Genomic DNA, 15,298 nt, shown 5'->3' with positions numbered 1-15,298 from the left:
GGAGGATCCCACATGCCGCGGAGCAACTGGGCCCGTGAGCCACAACTACTGAGCCTGCGCGTCTGGAGCTTGTGCTCCGCAACGAGAGGCCGTGATAGTGAGTGGCCCCCGCTCGCCGCAACTAGAGAAAGTCCTCGCACAGAAACGAAGACCCAACACAGCCATAAATAGATAGATAGATAGATAGATAGATAAATAAATAGAATTAAAAAAAAAAGTCCACAACTAAATAGCTTGTTCAGGGCCGCATGTTCAGGGCCACATCCAACTTAGATATGCAGGACGGCCCCTGACCTGCTGTCTAGCCATCCCATCCAGTCTCGGGTCCTCACTCACAGCCTCACACTTTTCTCAAAGATGAGTGCTGAGAAGGTGGATGGGGGAGCAAGGCAGAGAAGAGCAGCTTTTTGGCAGCAGAGACAGCCATACCGACAATTAAAAGCACCTGTTACATTTCCCTCTCCCTCTCCCTCTCCCTCCCCCCCTCCCGTCCTCCCCCTCTCCCCCTCTCCCCCTCTCCCAGGGAAGGAGCGGGTCACTAAGGCAGCCTCTGCTCACATTATTTGCTCTCCCATCAGTTTCCTTTTGCTGCCAGGGAACATTGCTTGATCACCTTGCTTGGAATACGCCTTTATTATCATGATTATTTGAAGTTTTCTCTCTTCATTCAGAAGCTTGTTACAAATAATAACTTCATTGGCCCCCAGACCCTCGTCTCCAGGAAACCAGGCTGTATTATCTCCAGCTTCCTTTCGGGCCAGCTCTGTTCACAGTTTACTTTCTAAAACCCACACAAGAGGAACGTGAATGCTTTATTTCAGTCAACAGCTATTTTATAGCAGAGAATAGCAAGTTAACCGCAGTCAAATATTTAAACTACAACAAAAAGCAACCCTATGAAATGAGAAACACGTGTGATACATCCATACAATGGGATACTCAGCAGCCATAATAAAGGAATGAAGTACTGATACATGCTACATCATGGATGAACCTTGAAAACATTATACTGTGTGAAAGAAGCCAGACACAAATTGTATGATTCCATTTATAAGAAATATCCAGAAGAGACAAACCTATAGAGACAGCAAGTAGATTAGTGGTTGCCAAGGGCTGGGGGGAGGAGGGGAAATGACTGCTTAGTGAGTGTGGCGTTTCCTTTGGGATGATGAAAATATCCCGGAACTAGACAGTGGTGACAGTTGTACAACACTGTGAATATACTAAATGTAATTAATGGTAAATTTATGTTATATATATTCTGCCACAATAAAAAATTAATTACTTTGGGAAAAAAGAAACCCTACCTTGACACCAGAGAACAAAAAGCCCTGGCTCCAGCCCCAACGGTGTGGATGTAATGCTGGCTTTCTACCAGCTCTTCTTAACTTCGGCTGCACATTAGAATCACCTGAGCAGCTTCTTAAAGCCTCCTGTATCTGGACACCACCCAAGACTCATTAAACCTGATCTCTGGGGCGGGGGCCAGGGGCAAACCTAGAAGCTCTAGGAAGCTCCAATGTGCAGTTAGGGTTGAGAAATACTGAGCTAGACCAGTGGTCCTCAGGGTGTGGTCTCCAGACCAGCAGCACTAGCAAAACCTGGGAATTGGGTTAGAAAGGCACATTCTGGGACTGCACTCCAAACCTTCTGAATTAGAAACCCTGAGAGTGTTTTAACAATCTGTGTTTTAACAAGAAATTTGTGTTTTCACAAGTCCTCCAGGGGATTCTGATACACACCAAAGTCTGACACCAACTGTTTTGAGTCTAGACCAAGTAAGATACAGAGAGTCTTCCTCAACCAGTGAGTGTTTACTGAGCATCTACTGTAAGTTTGCTTCTGTGATAGATGTGAAAATACAGAAAGTCACCTCAGGTCTCCTCAAACATCTAGTTGGTTAGATTCTTGGAAAAGAAGTTGTATGTTAAAATGAGCTGAGCTTTTTTACGGCTGAACAGTATTCCACTGTAGGTGTATACCACATTTTATTTATCCCTTCATGTCTTGATGGGCACATGAGTTATTTCCACCTTTCGGCTATTACGAATAATTCTGCTATGAACATTGGTGTACAAGTATCTGTTTGAGTCTCTGCTTTCAAGTCCTCTGAGTATATACCTCAAAATTCTACTCTAGGAGTAGAATTGTCAGGTCATATGACAATGCTATGTTTAACTTTTTAAGGAATCACCAAAGTGTTTTCCACAGCGCTGCACCACCAGGAATGTACGTTTGGGATGATGGAAAGAGTTTTGGAAAGGGCTAGTGATGATGTTTGCACAACAGTGTGACTGTAATTAACACCACTGAATTCACTTTAAAATGGTTAAAAATGGTAAATTTTATGTTATGTATATTTTGCCTCACACACACACACACACACACACACACCATTAAAGACATGAAATGAGTCATGAAAACAGATTTAGAAAAGGAAGTTATGTTCCTAATGGTCAACATTGAAGAAAAATGACCTCAAACACCATAATTATGTTTCCATAATTATACATATAACAGTGCATTAAAAAGATGGTGTCTGCAGTTCTTACTATTCAGAGGTGGTCTTTGCCTGAGCATGGAGAAAGAATATTTTTAATATTCTTTTTTTAGGAGGGTAGGGCAGGATGTCGGGTTCTTCTGGGGACTTTGTGTGTTTACATCGACCGAAATTCCTTTGTGAACAAGTCAGAGAAGATCAAAGAGAATAACATGTACTGAGCACTGACAGGTGATGGGCCTGGCTTGGTTTCCCTAACCGGTTAGGCCGTTACCACCTTAGCAACTTGTCTAACTTATTAGTGGCCTGTTGTTGTTCAGGAATCCTTTGCTGAGCACTTTGATGTGCAGGCTCAGTGGGAGGAGTCAGGGATACAGGAATGAATGGGACAAGCTGAGAGCCCAGTGCAGTGCTTCCCAACCGTCAGCGAGCGCTGAGTCACCCACTGGGCTTGTTCAATGACAGATGCCGGGCAGCACCCCCAGAGTGTCTGGGTCAGGGTGTCTGGGGGTGGGGGGGAGACCCAAGAATCTGCATTTCTAACAGGTTCCTAGGTGGTGATGGTGGTGATGCTTGTCCAGGGACCACACTTTTGAGAACCACTGGTCTACTGGGGTAGAAAAGTATAAAATGTTATTTGGATAAGTGTAGGTGCCTCTAGGAAAGAGAAGTGTAAAGGGCTCCACAGGAGCATCGGGGATGGGGAAACACTTGGTTCTGCCTTTTGGGGGGTGAGAGGGGCAGGGAGAGGGTGTTTCTGGGAGCTGGGATGCAGCTTGGTGTGTCTCAGCATTGCTGCAATAAAAAGGGGAGGGGAGAGCAGGCTCAGAGGAGTCCGAAGAGGTGGGCAGAGCTTCGCCACAATGAACGCTCTCTAAGGCAAAAGAACCTAAGAGGGTGCCAGAGATGCAGGAGCAAAAGCAAACAGTTGTCACCATTTATCTTTGGCATCCTGGAAACCTCACCCTCCTCCCTATAAAAGCCTTCCCTCCAGAAAGGACCTGACAAATGCCTGGAAGCCAAAGGGTAAATGACCGCAAAGCCTTTTCTTCTAGCTACACCCATACCTCCCCTCTCCTCTCCACCCCAGCAATATTGGAAGGGGATTACTGGAGAGGGAGGGGCCCTCTAAGTATGGCAAGATGGAGGGGAAGGACCTCGCAAGGTTCAGCAGAGAGCTGAGCTGGCGGCCCCAGTCCTGCAGCTCACCTCTTCTCGCTCCCCAGCCTGCACTACGGGCCCCACTGCCATGGCTAAACCAGAAAGGATGCCAAAGAGTGGCTTGGGAGGAATTTACCCTTTCCCAGTCTCCTGCCTCTCAAGCCGACCCAAACAAAAATTGAAATAATAAAAAGTTCGATATAAAGTATGGCTTAACAGCAACTTTAGAAAACACTCCTATTTTTATTGATCTGTAACAGTAAAAACCAAGGAAGCAGAATGGGCCTGCTATGGCAGTCCAGCTTTAAGCTTTGTCAATAATAAGTAACACTGACTCTCCAGCCCTTGCTCTGCCCTGTCTCTGATTCACTTGTAATATTAACAAAGAAAAGGCTTCAACGCCAGTTTGGTTCCTTGACCTCTGTTTGTTTATAATAAAACCATAAGACATCACCTGTCAATCATTAACCCACCCCTCTGCTGGCCTCCTCTCCTTCTGGGCAGGATCTTGGGCTTTATGGCCATGCCTCTCCGCTTGACTGGCAGGGAAACTGGCAGAGTCAGCACAATGTGGCCTTGGGCTCAGGGGGCAAGAATCCAGCCAAGGCAGATGCTGTGGGAACCCCATTCTACTGACCAGCTGAACCCTCTGGACTTTTATGGGAAGCCATGTATCTTTTAATCAACTTCAGAAGCGAACTGCAGGAGCTGTCAAATATATATAAAACATATTTTAAAAATGTGACTTCTGCATCCTAACAACATCCTGAGAATGTGTGGTATTGAGATGGATTTAGAGAGGATACAGAGGCTGCCTTCCCTTCTGAATGGGGTCCTGTGGCTTAGTTGTGTTCTCTATGGCTCCAGCCACAGGACCACGAAGGATGGGTGACCCCCAGAGAGAGCTGGGTCCCAGCCCCCTGAAAGGAGGACCTTTCTAACAGACGTTGGAGTATACCTGAGCGGGTGCTGAATGACTCCCACTCAGCCTTGTCATAGGGCAGCACCAGCCTGGCCAGGGGGAAGCCAGATGAACCCTAAGTTCATTCTGAGCCTTTACATCACATACACATAAAATATACAAGCTCTCTGTTGCAGGAGGGTCTCTGAGTGCTCTGTGCACTCCCTTTGGAATGCCATTCCCCAGGTTTGCCTCATGGTGGGCTCAGTCCCATCCTTTAAGTCTCAACTTTAATGGTGCCTCCTCTGAGAAGCCTGCCTGCACCACCTGGTCCATAGTGGTCCCTCCATTTTTCTCCATCATAGCCCTTGCTTATTTCCTTATAGCATTGACTGCAGACTGGAATTATTTTACTTATGTATTGGTTTGCTTATCTGTAATTTATTATCAGTCTTTTCCACTGGAATGTAAGTCCCATGAGGACAGAGACCAGATCTGTCGTGTTCTCCATTGTATCTTCAATACTAAATACAGTGCCAGGCCCACAGGAGGCACATCTGTTGAAGAAATGAATGAATTAACTTCAAAATTAAACAGCACTCCAAGGAGGGCATTTAGCAATTTTCTCTTTTGTTCAACATTTGAATACTCATTTTTAAATTGCAAATATAATCTATTTAATTGTGAATTCAAATTTGATACACAATCTGTGATCATTTTCATATAAATATACATGCCCAGACTGGAGGCATTTTTACTAGAGTCAGATCCCCTTACAAAACAAACCCTGGGGACTGACCAAAAGCTTTTATTATACGAAAATTTTGACTGTTGGTTAAAAAAAGGTGTGTCAACATCTAGAATGTGTAAAACCTTGCCACTGTAGTTTTATCCATTGGGGCAAGTTTTGACCTGACTGTGTTTTGGTAGCCAGTCCAAAGAGACAGGCCCTGGGGATGGTGGCCCAGGACAGGCTGCCCAGGCATTCACACAGACACTGAGGGCTCTACCCCAAGAGTGTGGTTGCCACAAATGTCAGGGGCGCCAGGTAGGTCTGAGGGACAGACTTAGAAAGGCCCAAAAAGGTAAACGTCATAATAGGATAATAATGAATACTTTTTTTTTTTGTCCAGACTCGTCAGATATAGTCAAGTTACAAACAATATTTATTTTCACTAGAATTTTTGTTATTCTGAAGCACATAGGATGCAGTCAGTGAGAAAGAGTAATCAGAAAGAAACAGCAATCCAACTGTACCAGTAATTACATAGTTCTGATCTTCTAAGGAGCCCTATATGCTTTTATTTTATTTTATTTATTTATTTTGCGGTACGCGGGCCTCTCACTGTTGTGGCCTCTCCTGTTGCGGAGCACAGGCTCCGGAGGCGCAGGCTCAGCGGCCATGGCTCACGGGCCCAGCCGCTCTGCGGCACGTGGGATCTTCCCGGACCGGGGCACGAACCCGTGTCCCCTGCATCGGCAGGCGGACTCTCAACCACTGCGCCACCAGGGAAGCCCTATATGCTTTTATTATTACAATACATGCTGTAACGTATATGTAGTAAATGTATAAATATAAGAAATTACTCAACCCAAAAAGTGTTTTACTTACCCCATACCATGTCTGCAAACAGATTATCAAATAATAAGATTATCCTTCATTTACTTGCATGAATTCTTATTTGCCCAAGGCAGTAGTGAGTCTCTACATACGTATGTACACAGCAAATATACCCATGTTGGAGAGAAGTAAAAGGAGGACCTATAGATTAAAAGAAACTCAAGGGACATATTAACCAGTCATGATACATGGACCTTATTTGGACCCTGATCCAAACAATCTATTTCATAAATATATGAGACTATAGCACAGGGAACTGCATTCAATATCTTATAATAACCTACAATGGAAAAGAATCTGAAAAAGATATATATATATATATATATATATATAAAACTGAATCACTTTGCTATATACCTGACACATTGTAAAGCAACTATACTTCAATTAAAAAATTGGAAAAAAACCAAAAAAGATTTATGAGACAATTGGGAAAATTTGAATTTGCACTGGATATTTGATGACATTAAGAAACCATTGGGAGACGCAAGAGGGAAGAGATATAGGGATATATGTATATGTATAGCTGATCCACTCTGTTATAAAGCAGAAACTAACACACCATTGTAAAGCAACTACACTCCAATAAAGATTTTTTAATTTAAAAAAAAGCAAGAAATCATTGTTAACAGTTTTTAGATGTGAAGATGATATTGTGGTTATTTTTTACAGAGTTCTTACCTATAGTTATATATAAGCATCCATAGATTTTCTTCAAAGGAACCCAGTGGAGGGGGAATGGATAGGGTGGGGGGTATGGATGAAACTAGATTAGTCATGGAGAGATGGGTACACGGGGCCATGCTACTATGCTCTTTACTGTTGTACCTGCTTTGAAATTGTATTAAAATTTAAAACAAGACATACAGTGTAGTAAGAAAATAGCCAAAAATAGGTTCACTTTAAAAATCACATCGACTCTTTTAGGCTCATGGGGGTACTTGGGCTGCGTGCATCTCAGAATGTGAGAAACTGAGACTGTCTGTCAGCCCACGGCCCATCCTCTTCTCTGATCACCTCTGCAGGCCTGCTGGGTTCTAGGATTTCTGACTGGGTTTTTACTCCATGGGCTTCCTTTCCAGGAAGGCTTCAGTGTTCTGGTCTGATCCATTCAGCAAACACTTACTGAGTGCCTCCTTCAGCCCAGAGGTAATTTCTACCTCTGCTGGCTGGGTCCACCCCTCCCCCACTGTCTTCTTAGGGCCACACTCCATGAATCAGCCCCTCTTTCTCCTGCAACCATCCTTCCTTATCTATTCCCCTTTCCTTCTGCGTGGAAGTGTGCTCAAGTCTCTTCATTAAAAAATAAAAAATGCTTCTCGTCACCCTCATCTTCCTATAAACACCACACACGCCCCCCGCCCCACACACACACCCTTCTCCTATCCCTTTATGGCTAGATTTCTGAAATGAGCTTAAGAAACCCTCCAAATCAATTCATTGAGTGTCTAGGAAATGCCACTATATGCTCAGATACGGGGGAGGGATGTGACAGAGTTCTAGGCTTCCAAAGGTCTTCAAAACTTACAGACAGAGTTCTAGTCTGGAACGAGTTTAGAGTAACAGTCACAGGTGAGATGGCTAAATGACAATTCAAGGCACTGTACCATCGTAGGAAGCCGGGTAATCTGGCCTGGGAGTTCAAGGCAGGAAGAAAGTGCTGGAGTAGCTTGCCCAGGACTTGAGCTGGATTTTGGAGATGGACAAGATTTGGAAAGGTAGAGAGGAAAGAAGGCAGCATTGTAAGCAGATTTTTAGCATAAGAACATTTGTGAAGGTTGGTCTGAGGATGGGGGAGCTGGCCTGACCATGGGGGCGAACTGCGGTGGGTGTGGCTGCGGTTCTGCTTTGTTTTATTGGGGGCGGGGGCAGGGCAGGGTGTGCTATGGAGAAAGGGAGTGGACGGATGGGTGGTACCACGGGAGCAGGGCTACACCTGGTTCTGGCAGCAACAGGAAAGGCTGGAGCGGGGACTCCACGTGGAGCCTCTGCAGTGTGACCTGGTAAGGGCCTAACCGGGGTGGTGGTGGTGATGGTGGAAACTTGGGACCCCATGACCCACCCCGAGGGCAAAGGATGGGCCAAGCCAGCCTGGCTCTGAGATTTTGAGCCTTGGAAGAGTGGGGCCAGCTGTCCTCTGACAAGGCCTAGCGCCATCAAATTGAGATCTAGGCCATAACACAACAACCAGCTTCACTATGTGGACCTTCTCCGAATCCTGAATTTTACAAACAACCATTAAAAAGATATGAAAACAACAAGGTCCTACTGTAAAGCACAGGGAGCCATATTCAATATCCTGCGATAAACCATAACGGAAAAGAACACGAAAAAGATATATGCATAACTGAATCACTTTGCTGTACAGCAGAAATTAATGCAACATTGTAAATTAACTATACTTCAATAAAAGAAATGTTTTTTTAACTCTGAAATTCCTATTTTATTTTATTTTATTTTTTTAACATCTTTATTGGAGTATAATTGCTTTACAATGGTATGTTAGTTTCTGCTTTATAACAAAGTGAGTCAGTTATACATATAAAAGATATATGCATAACTGAATCACTTTGCTGTACAGCAGAAATTAATGCAACATTGTAAATTAACTATACTTCAATAAAAGAAATGTTTTTTTAACTCTGAAATTCCTATTTTATTTTATTTTATTTTTTTAACATCTTTATTGGAGTATAATTGCTTTACAATGGTATGTTAGTTTCTGCTTTATAACAAAGTGAGTCAGTTATACATATACATATGTCCCCATATCTCCTCCCTCTTGCATCTCCCTCCCTCCCACCTCTCTACGTGGTCACAAAGCATGAGCTGATCGCCCTGTGCTATGCGGCTGCTTCCCACTAGCTATCTATTTTACATTTGGTAGTGTATGTATGTCCATGCCACTCTCTCACTTCATCCTAGCTTACCCTTCCCCCTTCCCTTGTCCTCAAGTCCATTCTCTAGTAGGTCTGCATCTTTATTCCCATCTTGCCCCTAGGTTCTTCTGACCATTTTTTTTCTTTTTCCTTTTTTTTTAGATTCCATACATATATGTGTTAGCACACAGTATTTGTTTTTCTCTTTCTGACATACTTCACTCTGTATGACAGTCTCTAGGTCCATCCACCTCACTACAAATAACTCAGTTTCATTCCTTTTAATGGCTGAGTAATATTCCATTGTATATATGTGCCACATCTTCTTTATCCATTCATCCAATGATGGACACTTAGGTTGCTTCCATGTCCTGGCTATTGTAAATAGAGCTGCAATGAACACTGTGGTACATGACTCTTTTTGAATTATGGTTTTCTCAGGGTATCTGCCCAGTAGTGGGATTGCTGGGTTGTATGCTAGTTGTATTTTTAGTTTTTTAAGGAACCTCCATACTGTTCTCCATAGTGGCTGTATCAATTTACATTCCCACCAACAGTGCAAGAGGGTTCCCTTTTCTCCACACCCTCTCCAGCATTTATTGTTTGTAAAAAGAAATGCTTTAAAAAGATGTGAGATAATTGGAAAATTTTGAATTCTGACTGGATTTAATAATATTAAGGAATTGTTAACTTTTTAAGTGTGGTAATGGTATTGTGCTTTCGTTCTAAGAGCCCTTATGTTTTAGAGACATACTGAAATATGCTCAGATGAGATATATTTGGATTTGTTTCAAAATTATCCAGGGATAGGGGAGAGCAGGTGTGGTAGAGATGAAGGTGGATAGGCTGTGGATTGTTAGTTGTTGAAGCTCGGGGATGTGGGGTTCATTTTGCTCCTCTCTCTACGGTTGCACGCATTTGACATTTTCCCTGAAAGAAATCCTGGTCCTCGGGTAATGCAAGTCTTGTACTCTGGGCCTCAATAATGCCCAGCTGGAAAGCATGAGAGGCATTTTAAGCCGTGCCACGTTAATCTCTTGTTACAATTCAAAACAGAAATTTGGTCCACTTCTGTTTTGCCTCAAACAGAAAAATTCATGACGTGGAAAGAAATAATGCCTTGATTTTAGTTGGAAAAACAAACTGTGAGATACACATGATCTCCTTTATCATGATCATGCGAGGAATCTAATCCAAGGAAGAAGCAAAGTCACAGCCCGAGAGAAAAGTCACATTTTGACGGTAACTGGAAATAAATGCTTCTTTTGGAAGAGTCAGTCCCAGGAGAGGTTTTCTGGCAGCAGAGCGCTTGGCACGAGTGTGAAAGCTGAGAACAAGTTGAAAAATTACAGCCTGGGCAGTAGCTGCCAGCGAAAGAAAGTGCAGTGTTAGAGCAGCAATGAGTCACACGTTGCTCACACAGAGGCTGCAGGGCAGAAGGGAGCCTGCTGCCTACGTGTCTGATACTGGGTGTCCTGGTGCCCAGCCACATGGCACCTCTCTCTCTCACTCACAAGCCACAGAGATCAGAGGCTGCTCTGACAATGTCTCTAGCCATGTAAGAAGGGGACACAGCCATCACACGCTGGCGGAGGGTCCCGTGAACTGCAATGAAACCCCATACTCAGCAGATCGTCTCCCAGGCTACCGGCCAGCAACCGGATTTCTTTTTCAATGAGTGGCCCCACACAGAACAAAACCTCATGCAGGTACACTAGAAAGCTAGGAGGGTAATTTTTGAACCTGAGCAAGTAACATCATTTTTCTTTACTTTATATAGGAAAAAGAAAATTATGTGGGGGAATAGAGAGAAACTAGGGGGTTTAATATAGGTGCATGCTTCCGTGGAGAGGAACAAGCACAAAATTAGTAAGAGAATCCAGCTCAGTAAACATGTGAGGGCCTGCTCTATGCCAGGCATTGTGGACAAGGCAGGGGTGAATGAGACACGGTCCTTGCCTTCAAGGAGATCATGGGAGGAGGAGGATACGAGCATGCACGAAATCTCCTGGATAAATAATGAAATAGAAGGCATGGAGGTCCTGTGACCCAGGCAAGGTAACTCTGTTACTAAGCCAAAGTCTGCCTTTGGGCAAATCACTTCATCTCAATTTTTCGTCTACAGAATGGGGCAACTCTTGCCTTGTTGACCCCATGGACTTGTAGAGGTGTAAGGACCAAAACTACTAACATCATCATCACCATCATCATAATGAGGAGGAGGAGGGGGAGGAAAGGCTTCCTAGATCTTGCTGCCCAAAGGGCCCGTGATGGGTACTCAGGACGAGTGCTCCCAGTGGTCAGCAGCCCAAACCGGCAGCACTGCCCACTCTCCCGCCAGCCCCAGGAGCAGCAGCGCCCTGTGCCCTCGTTCCCACAGCTGGTTCCCACTGGGCACCTCGTCACATGCCCAGGAGCTGCCTTTGGATGAGCAATTCTCTCCAACCCGTTCCAACCGGCCTGATATAGAGGTGAAGGTGCTTAGTCCTAGCAATCTTAATAAATCTCAGAGCTTTAGAGTCAGAAGGGACCTTCCAGAACATAGTGTCCACCCCTCCCATTTGCACAAAGGGCAAAGGAGACTAAGGCAGGGAAGGTGACTGGCTTGAGGCCACTCACGGAGATGGAGAGGGGTGGACGGCTGGTGCCGGAATCTGGTTCTCTGGAGTCTCCGGGTCCAATACAGCTGCTTCTCTTTCCTAGGAAGGTTTTGCCACCACTGACTCTGTTGCCTTTTATATCCTTAGTCTTTTCTGCTCCCAAATACCTAATTTGGCCAACTTCCAAGAAAGTATTTAGGGCAAAAGGAAAATTCCTCCTCATAACCTTTCCCCAAGCTCTCTGTTCTTTGGGGGTCTTTCATTCTTTGGGGAAGATGTTTACTCAGTGCCTGTTATGCATGTGATCCTAAGCACGACGTGGGTTCACAGAGATGAAATGGGATGGCCCAGTCCCCTCCATGAAATCTTCAGGGGAGCTCTGGCTCTGGGAAAAGAAAGTTCTTCTTACTCGGTTCTCTTTAGCTATGTGTTCAAGGGAAGATCTCTTTGCCACGCCTCTTCACTTCCTGAGTTTTTCCATTCATGCCTGTCTGGCAGCTTCTGCCACCCTGGCTGTGGGCCCAGATGCTGCTGTGAGCAGGGAACAGGCTGGCAGCCTCACTCTGGAAGGGTTGCCACCTGGGAGCTGCGCTGCTTCCTGACCCTCAGGGTTGGCATGATACCTCTTGACTGCTTCATCTCTGAACCCTGTGGTCTCTAAGGAATTCGGTTTTGCCCTCAGCTGAGTAACTGCCCTAATCCAGTCTGCCCCCTGGAGTGACTGCCTTGGTGTCCTCCAGCCTGCCTCTCCGCCAGTCGCCATCTTGGTGTAGTTTAGTTGCCTTGAGTCCAGGGCTTTGAGGCCGTGGAAAGAAAAACAATACAGTTCAGTGGAAACTCTGACATGTGAGAGTTGGGAAAACTGGTATCCAGTGAGAGGTTGGGCTGGAGAGTCTGAAATCCCTTCCAGCTCCAACATTTCTGAAAAGGTATACCCGAAGGTTGACAACCTGAAATATTAGAGGGTTCTCCTGTGTGTGTCCAGACCTTGGACCAAGTCCTCATAGCATTTCAAATGAATGTGGGCACCAAGTTTTGCTTCTAGCTATCCCTACTCTCAGGTGAGGTCCCCTAGTTACAGAACAAGGCGCAGGGGATGGGGATTCTGTGAGGCCGGTGTACACACGCACACTCCTGTGAAATGGTGCTGTGGCCTATGGCAAGGGTGCCCAGAAGACGTGGCATTCCTACCCCTTCTGCTCTAGGTGACACCTTTCCGTGTGCTGAAATACTGATGAATGAACTCCAGGTGGCAAGCCTTGGTTCCCAACTCCTAGAGAGCCCACAGGGCACCATGGTTCTACTCTAACGAGCTGTGACCTGCCAATTATTGGCTTTTCTGGAGAAACCTCAGCTTGAAAATCCACTTAATTGCCATGGGAGATAATCTTTTAAACATAGCCTTACATCCTTGAAAGACTTTTCCCTGTGGGAGTAAGAAACTGAACGTGGAATTGGATTATTTTCATTTCCAGGGGAAGGACTATTACCTGGTAGTTAGCAGGAAGCCTGAGCCCTGGAGGGTTTATTTGATAAGTCTGCTCCTCCTCACTGCTAGTGTGTCAATTATATTGTAATAATTAGTTTGTAATATTGTCATACTTTTCCCCAGCATAAACACTGCATTTAGCTCCGTGATTCCCGTCTTGTAATTTCTTGATATTTTCCCAGCTTCCCTATCAGGTTGGGGGTTTTTACTTGCTCTAGATGTGGGTATTCAGAGTCAATGTCCTCAAGGGTTTCTATCGGGAAGATCATACCTGTAAATCACCAACCTCAAAGACCTACCTGGAGTTGGAGACAGTCCAATTTTTCCAATGTGGGACATCCCAGTGGATTAAATAAATTCTTCCCCACTAGGAGAGGGAAGGGTGGAGGGGCAATATAGGGGTAGGGGAGTAAGAGGTACAAACTATTAGGTATAAAATAAGCTACAAGGATATATTGTACAACATGGGGAATATAGCCAACCTTTCATAATAACTATACATGGAGTATAACCTTTACAAATTGTGAATCACTACATTGTACACCTGTAACATATAATATTGTATAGCAACTATACTTCAGTTTTAAAAAAGTACCAAAGGAAAGAGAGCCATAGGTTTTAAACTGAACTTGAACAACAACAACAACACAATGTCCTTAGCTTCTAAAAACACAAAAAAATTATAAAATTAAAAACAAAATTCTTCCCCACTAGAATGTAAGCTTGGGCAGCCCCAAGACCCAGAGCAATTGCTGCTCATAGTAGGTGTTCAATACACAGATGCTAAACTGCTGAGAGTCACAAGGTCTTCATGTCGAATAGATGTGCATCAGGTCGAAATATGAACAATGGACAGAATAATGCAGAGTCCCTGCCACAGGACTGCTCTGGTCCCTCTTTCCCCACATCACTTCAAAAGCAAATGGTCTGGAGGCATTTGCATGACCTGATTCTGTAGGCTGGGGTTTCTGGCCTTAAGAGTATACCTCTGGGGGGCTTCCCTGGTGGTGCAGTGGTTGAGAGTCCGCCTGCCGATGCAAGGGATACAGGTTCGTGCCCCCGTCCGGGAGGATCCCACATGCCGCAGAGCGGCTGGGCCCGTGAGCCATGGCCGTTGAGCCTGTGCGTCCGGAGCCTGTGCTCCGCAGCGGGAGAGGCCACAGCAGTGAGAGGCCCACGTACCGCAAAAAAAAAAAAAAAAAAAGATTATACCTCTGGGGATTAAGAAAAGAATAGAAAAGGAGTAATTGTATTGCACACAGAATTAGAAGGTGAGGAAAAAACTTTAGTGGAAAACAGATTAAGTCATGGACCTGAATCTCTCCTTCCAGGTTCCGACGGGGAGGAGAGCTGGTCCAAGAGCTACCCATCATGTGGGGGCCTGACGCAGTCCCCAATAGACCTGCACGATGACATCCTCCAGTACAACGCCAGCCTTGTGCCCCTTGGCTTCCAAGGCTACAGTGAGTCTGCCAACCAGCAATTTGTCCTGACCAACAATGGCCATTCAGGTGAGGGAGCGACCTCCAAGACCTGAAGGGGTGTCTGAGCTTTTCTCAGCTCCCTGGCCTCTTCTGTCTGCCGGGGCAGGGGGTAGGGTGGGTTCTACTGAGGCACCCAGGAAGGAGGGCAAATGGGCGGCCTTGTGGGATGCTTGGACCACTCTCTCCAGGGGATGCTGCAGGTCCTGGGATCAGGTGGTTCTGCCGGGGTGGTACCTCTCAGAAGCGGCACATCTCTTGGGATGGGAGAGGGGACAGGCCTGAGCCCCTTGGCCTATTGGATATGGTGCGGGAGTGAATTCTGGGGCACCATGAACAACTCAAGGGGCCACGCAGTTTACTGGGGGGCTTGCCCAGTCTTTGGAGTCAAACCAACCCAAATTTGAATCGTGGCTTGACTACTTATGAGTCATGAGACTCTGGATAAGAATTTTAAACTCCTTGAGGTTTCATCTGGAAAATGGACATATTGATGGGTACTGTAAAGACTAGAGATTATGTATGTTAATATCCAGAATAGAGAGGTGCTTAATAAATAGCGATTATTATTGTTGTTGTTGTTATATAATTCTACAGCTTGGCAGATACTTCATGACAGGTTCTATCTTCATAGCCAAGTGTGTAATACATGGATATATAAACAAA

At 45.1% G+C, this 15,298-nt stretch overlaps 2 protein-coding genes across 8 annotated transcripts in view; one reads left to right on the top strand and one right to left on the bottom strand.

Annotated features, from left to right (window-relative positions):
* The window catches only part of APH1B (aph-1 homolog B, gamma-secretase subunit), a 213,777-nt gene that overhangs the window by 129,734 nt on the left and 68,745 nt on the right, over nucleotides 1-15,298 (bottom strand). Inside the window, exon 7 of one of the 5 annotated variants that reach the window (XM_028494908.2) lies at nucleotides 6,815-7,869. The exons of the other annotated variants lie outside the window; for them this stretch is intronic. The gene's annotated coding sequence lies outside the window, so the exon portion shown is untranslated. Of the gene's footprint in view, nucleotides 1-6,814; nucleotides 7,870-15,298 lie in introns of those variants that run through there. 5 annotated transcript variants of the gene reach the window in all.
* CA12 (carbonic anhydrase 12) overlaps nucleotides 1-15,298 on the top strand; it is a 68,714-nt gene that overhangs the window by 25,474 nt on the left and 27,942 nt on the right. For all 3 annotated transcript variants that reach the window (XM_055088025.1, XM_007120501.4, XM_007120503.4), the window contains exon 3: nucleotides 14,483-14,662. In XM_055088025.1, the coding sequence (XP_054944000.1) occupies nucleotides 14,483-14,662 (180 nt within the window). The remainder of the gene's footprint in view (nucleotides 1-14,482; nucleotides 14,663-15,298) is intronic.

Source organism: Physeter macrocephalus, chromosome 11 (genome assembly GCF_002837175.3).
Source record: "Physeter macrocephalus isolate SW-GA chromosome 11, ASM283717v5, whole genome shotgun sequence".
NCBI lineage: Eukaryota > Metazoa > Chordata > Mammalia > Artiodactyla > Physeteridae > Physeter > Physeter macrocephalus.
The sequence above is the reverse complement of the archived record's forward strand: the minus strand, read 5'-3'. Positions and strand labels throughout refer to the sequence as shown.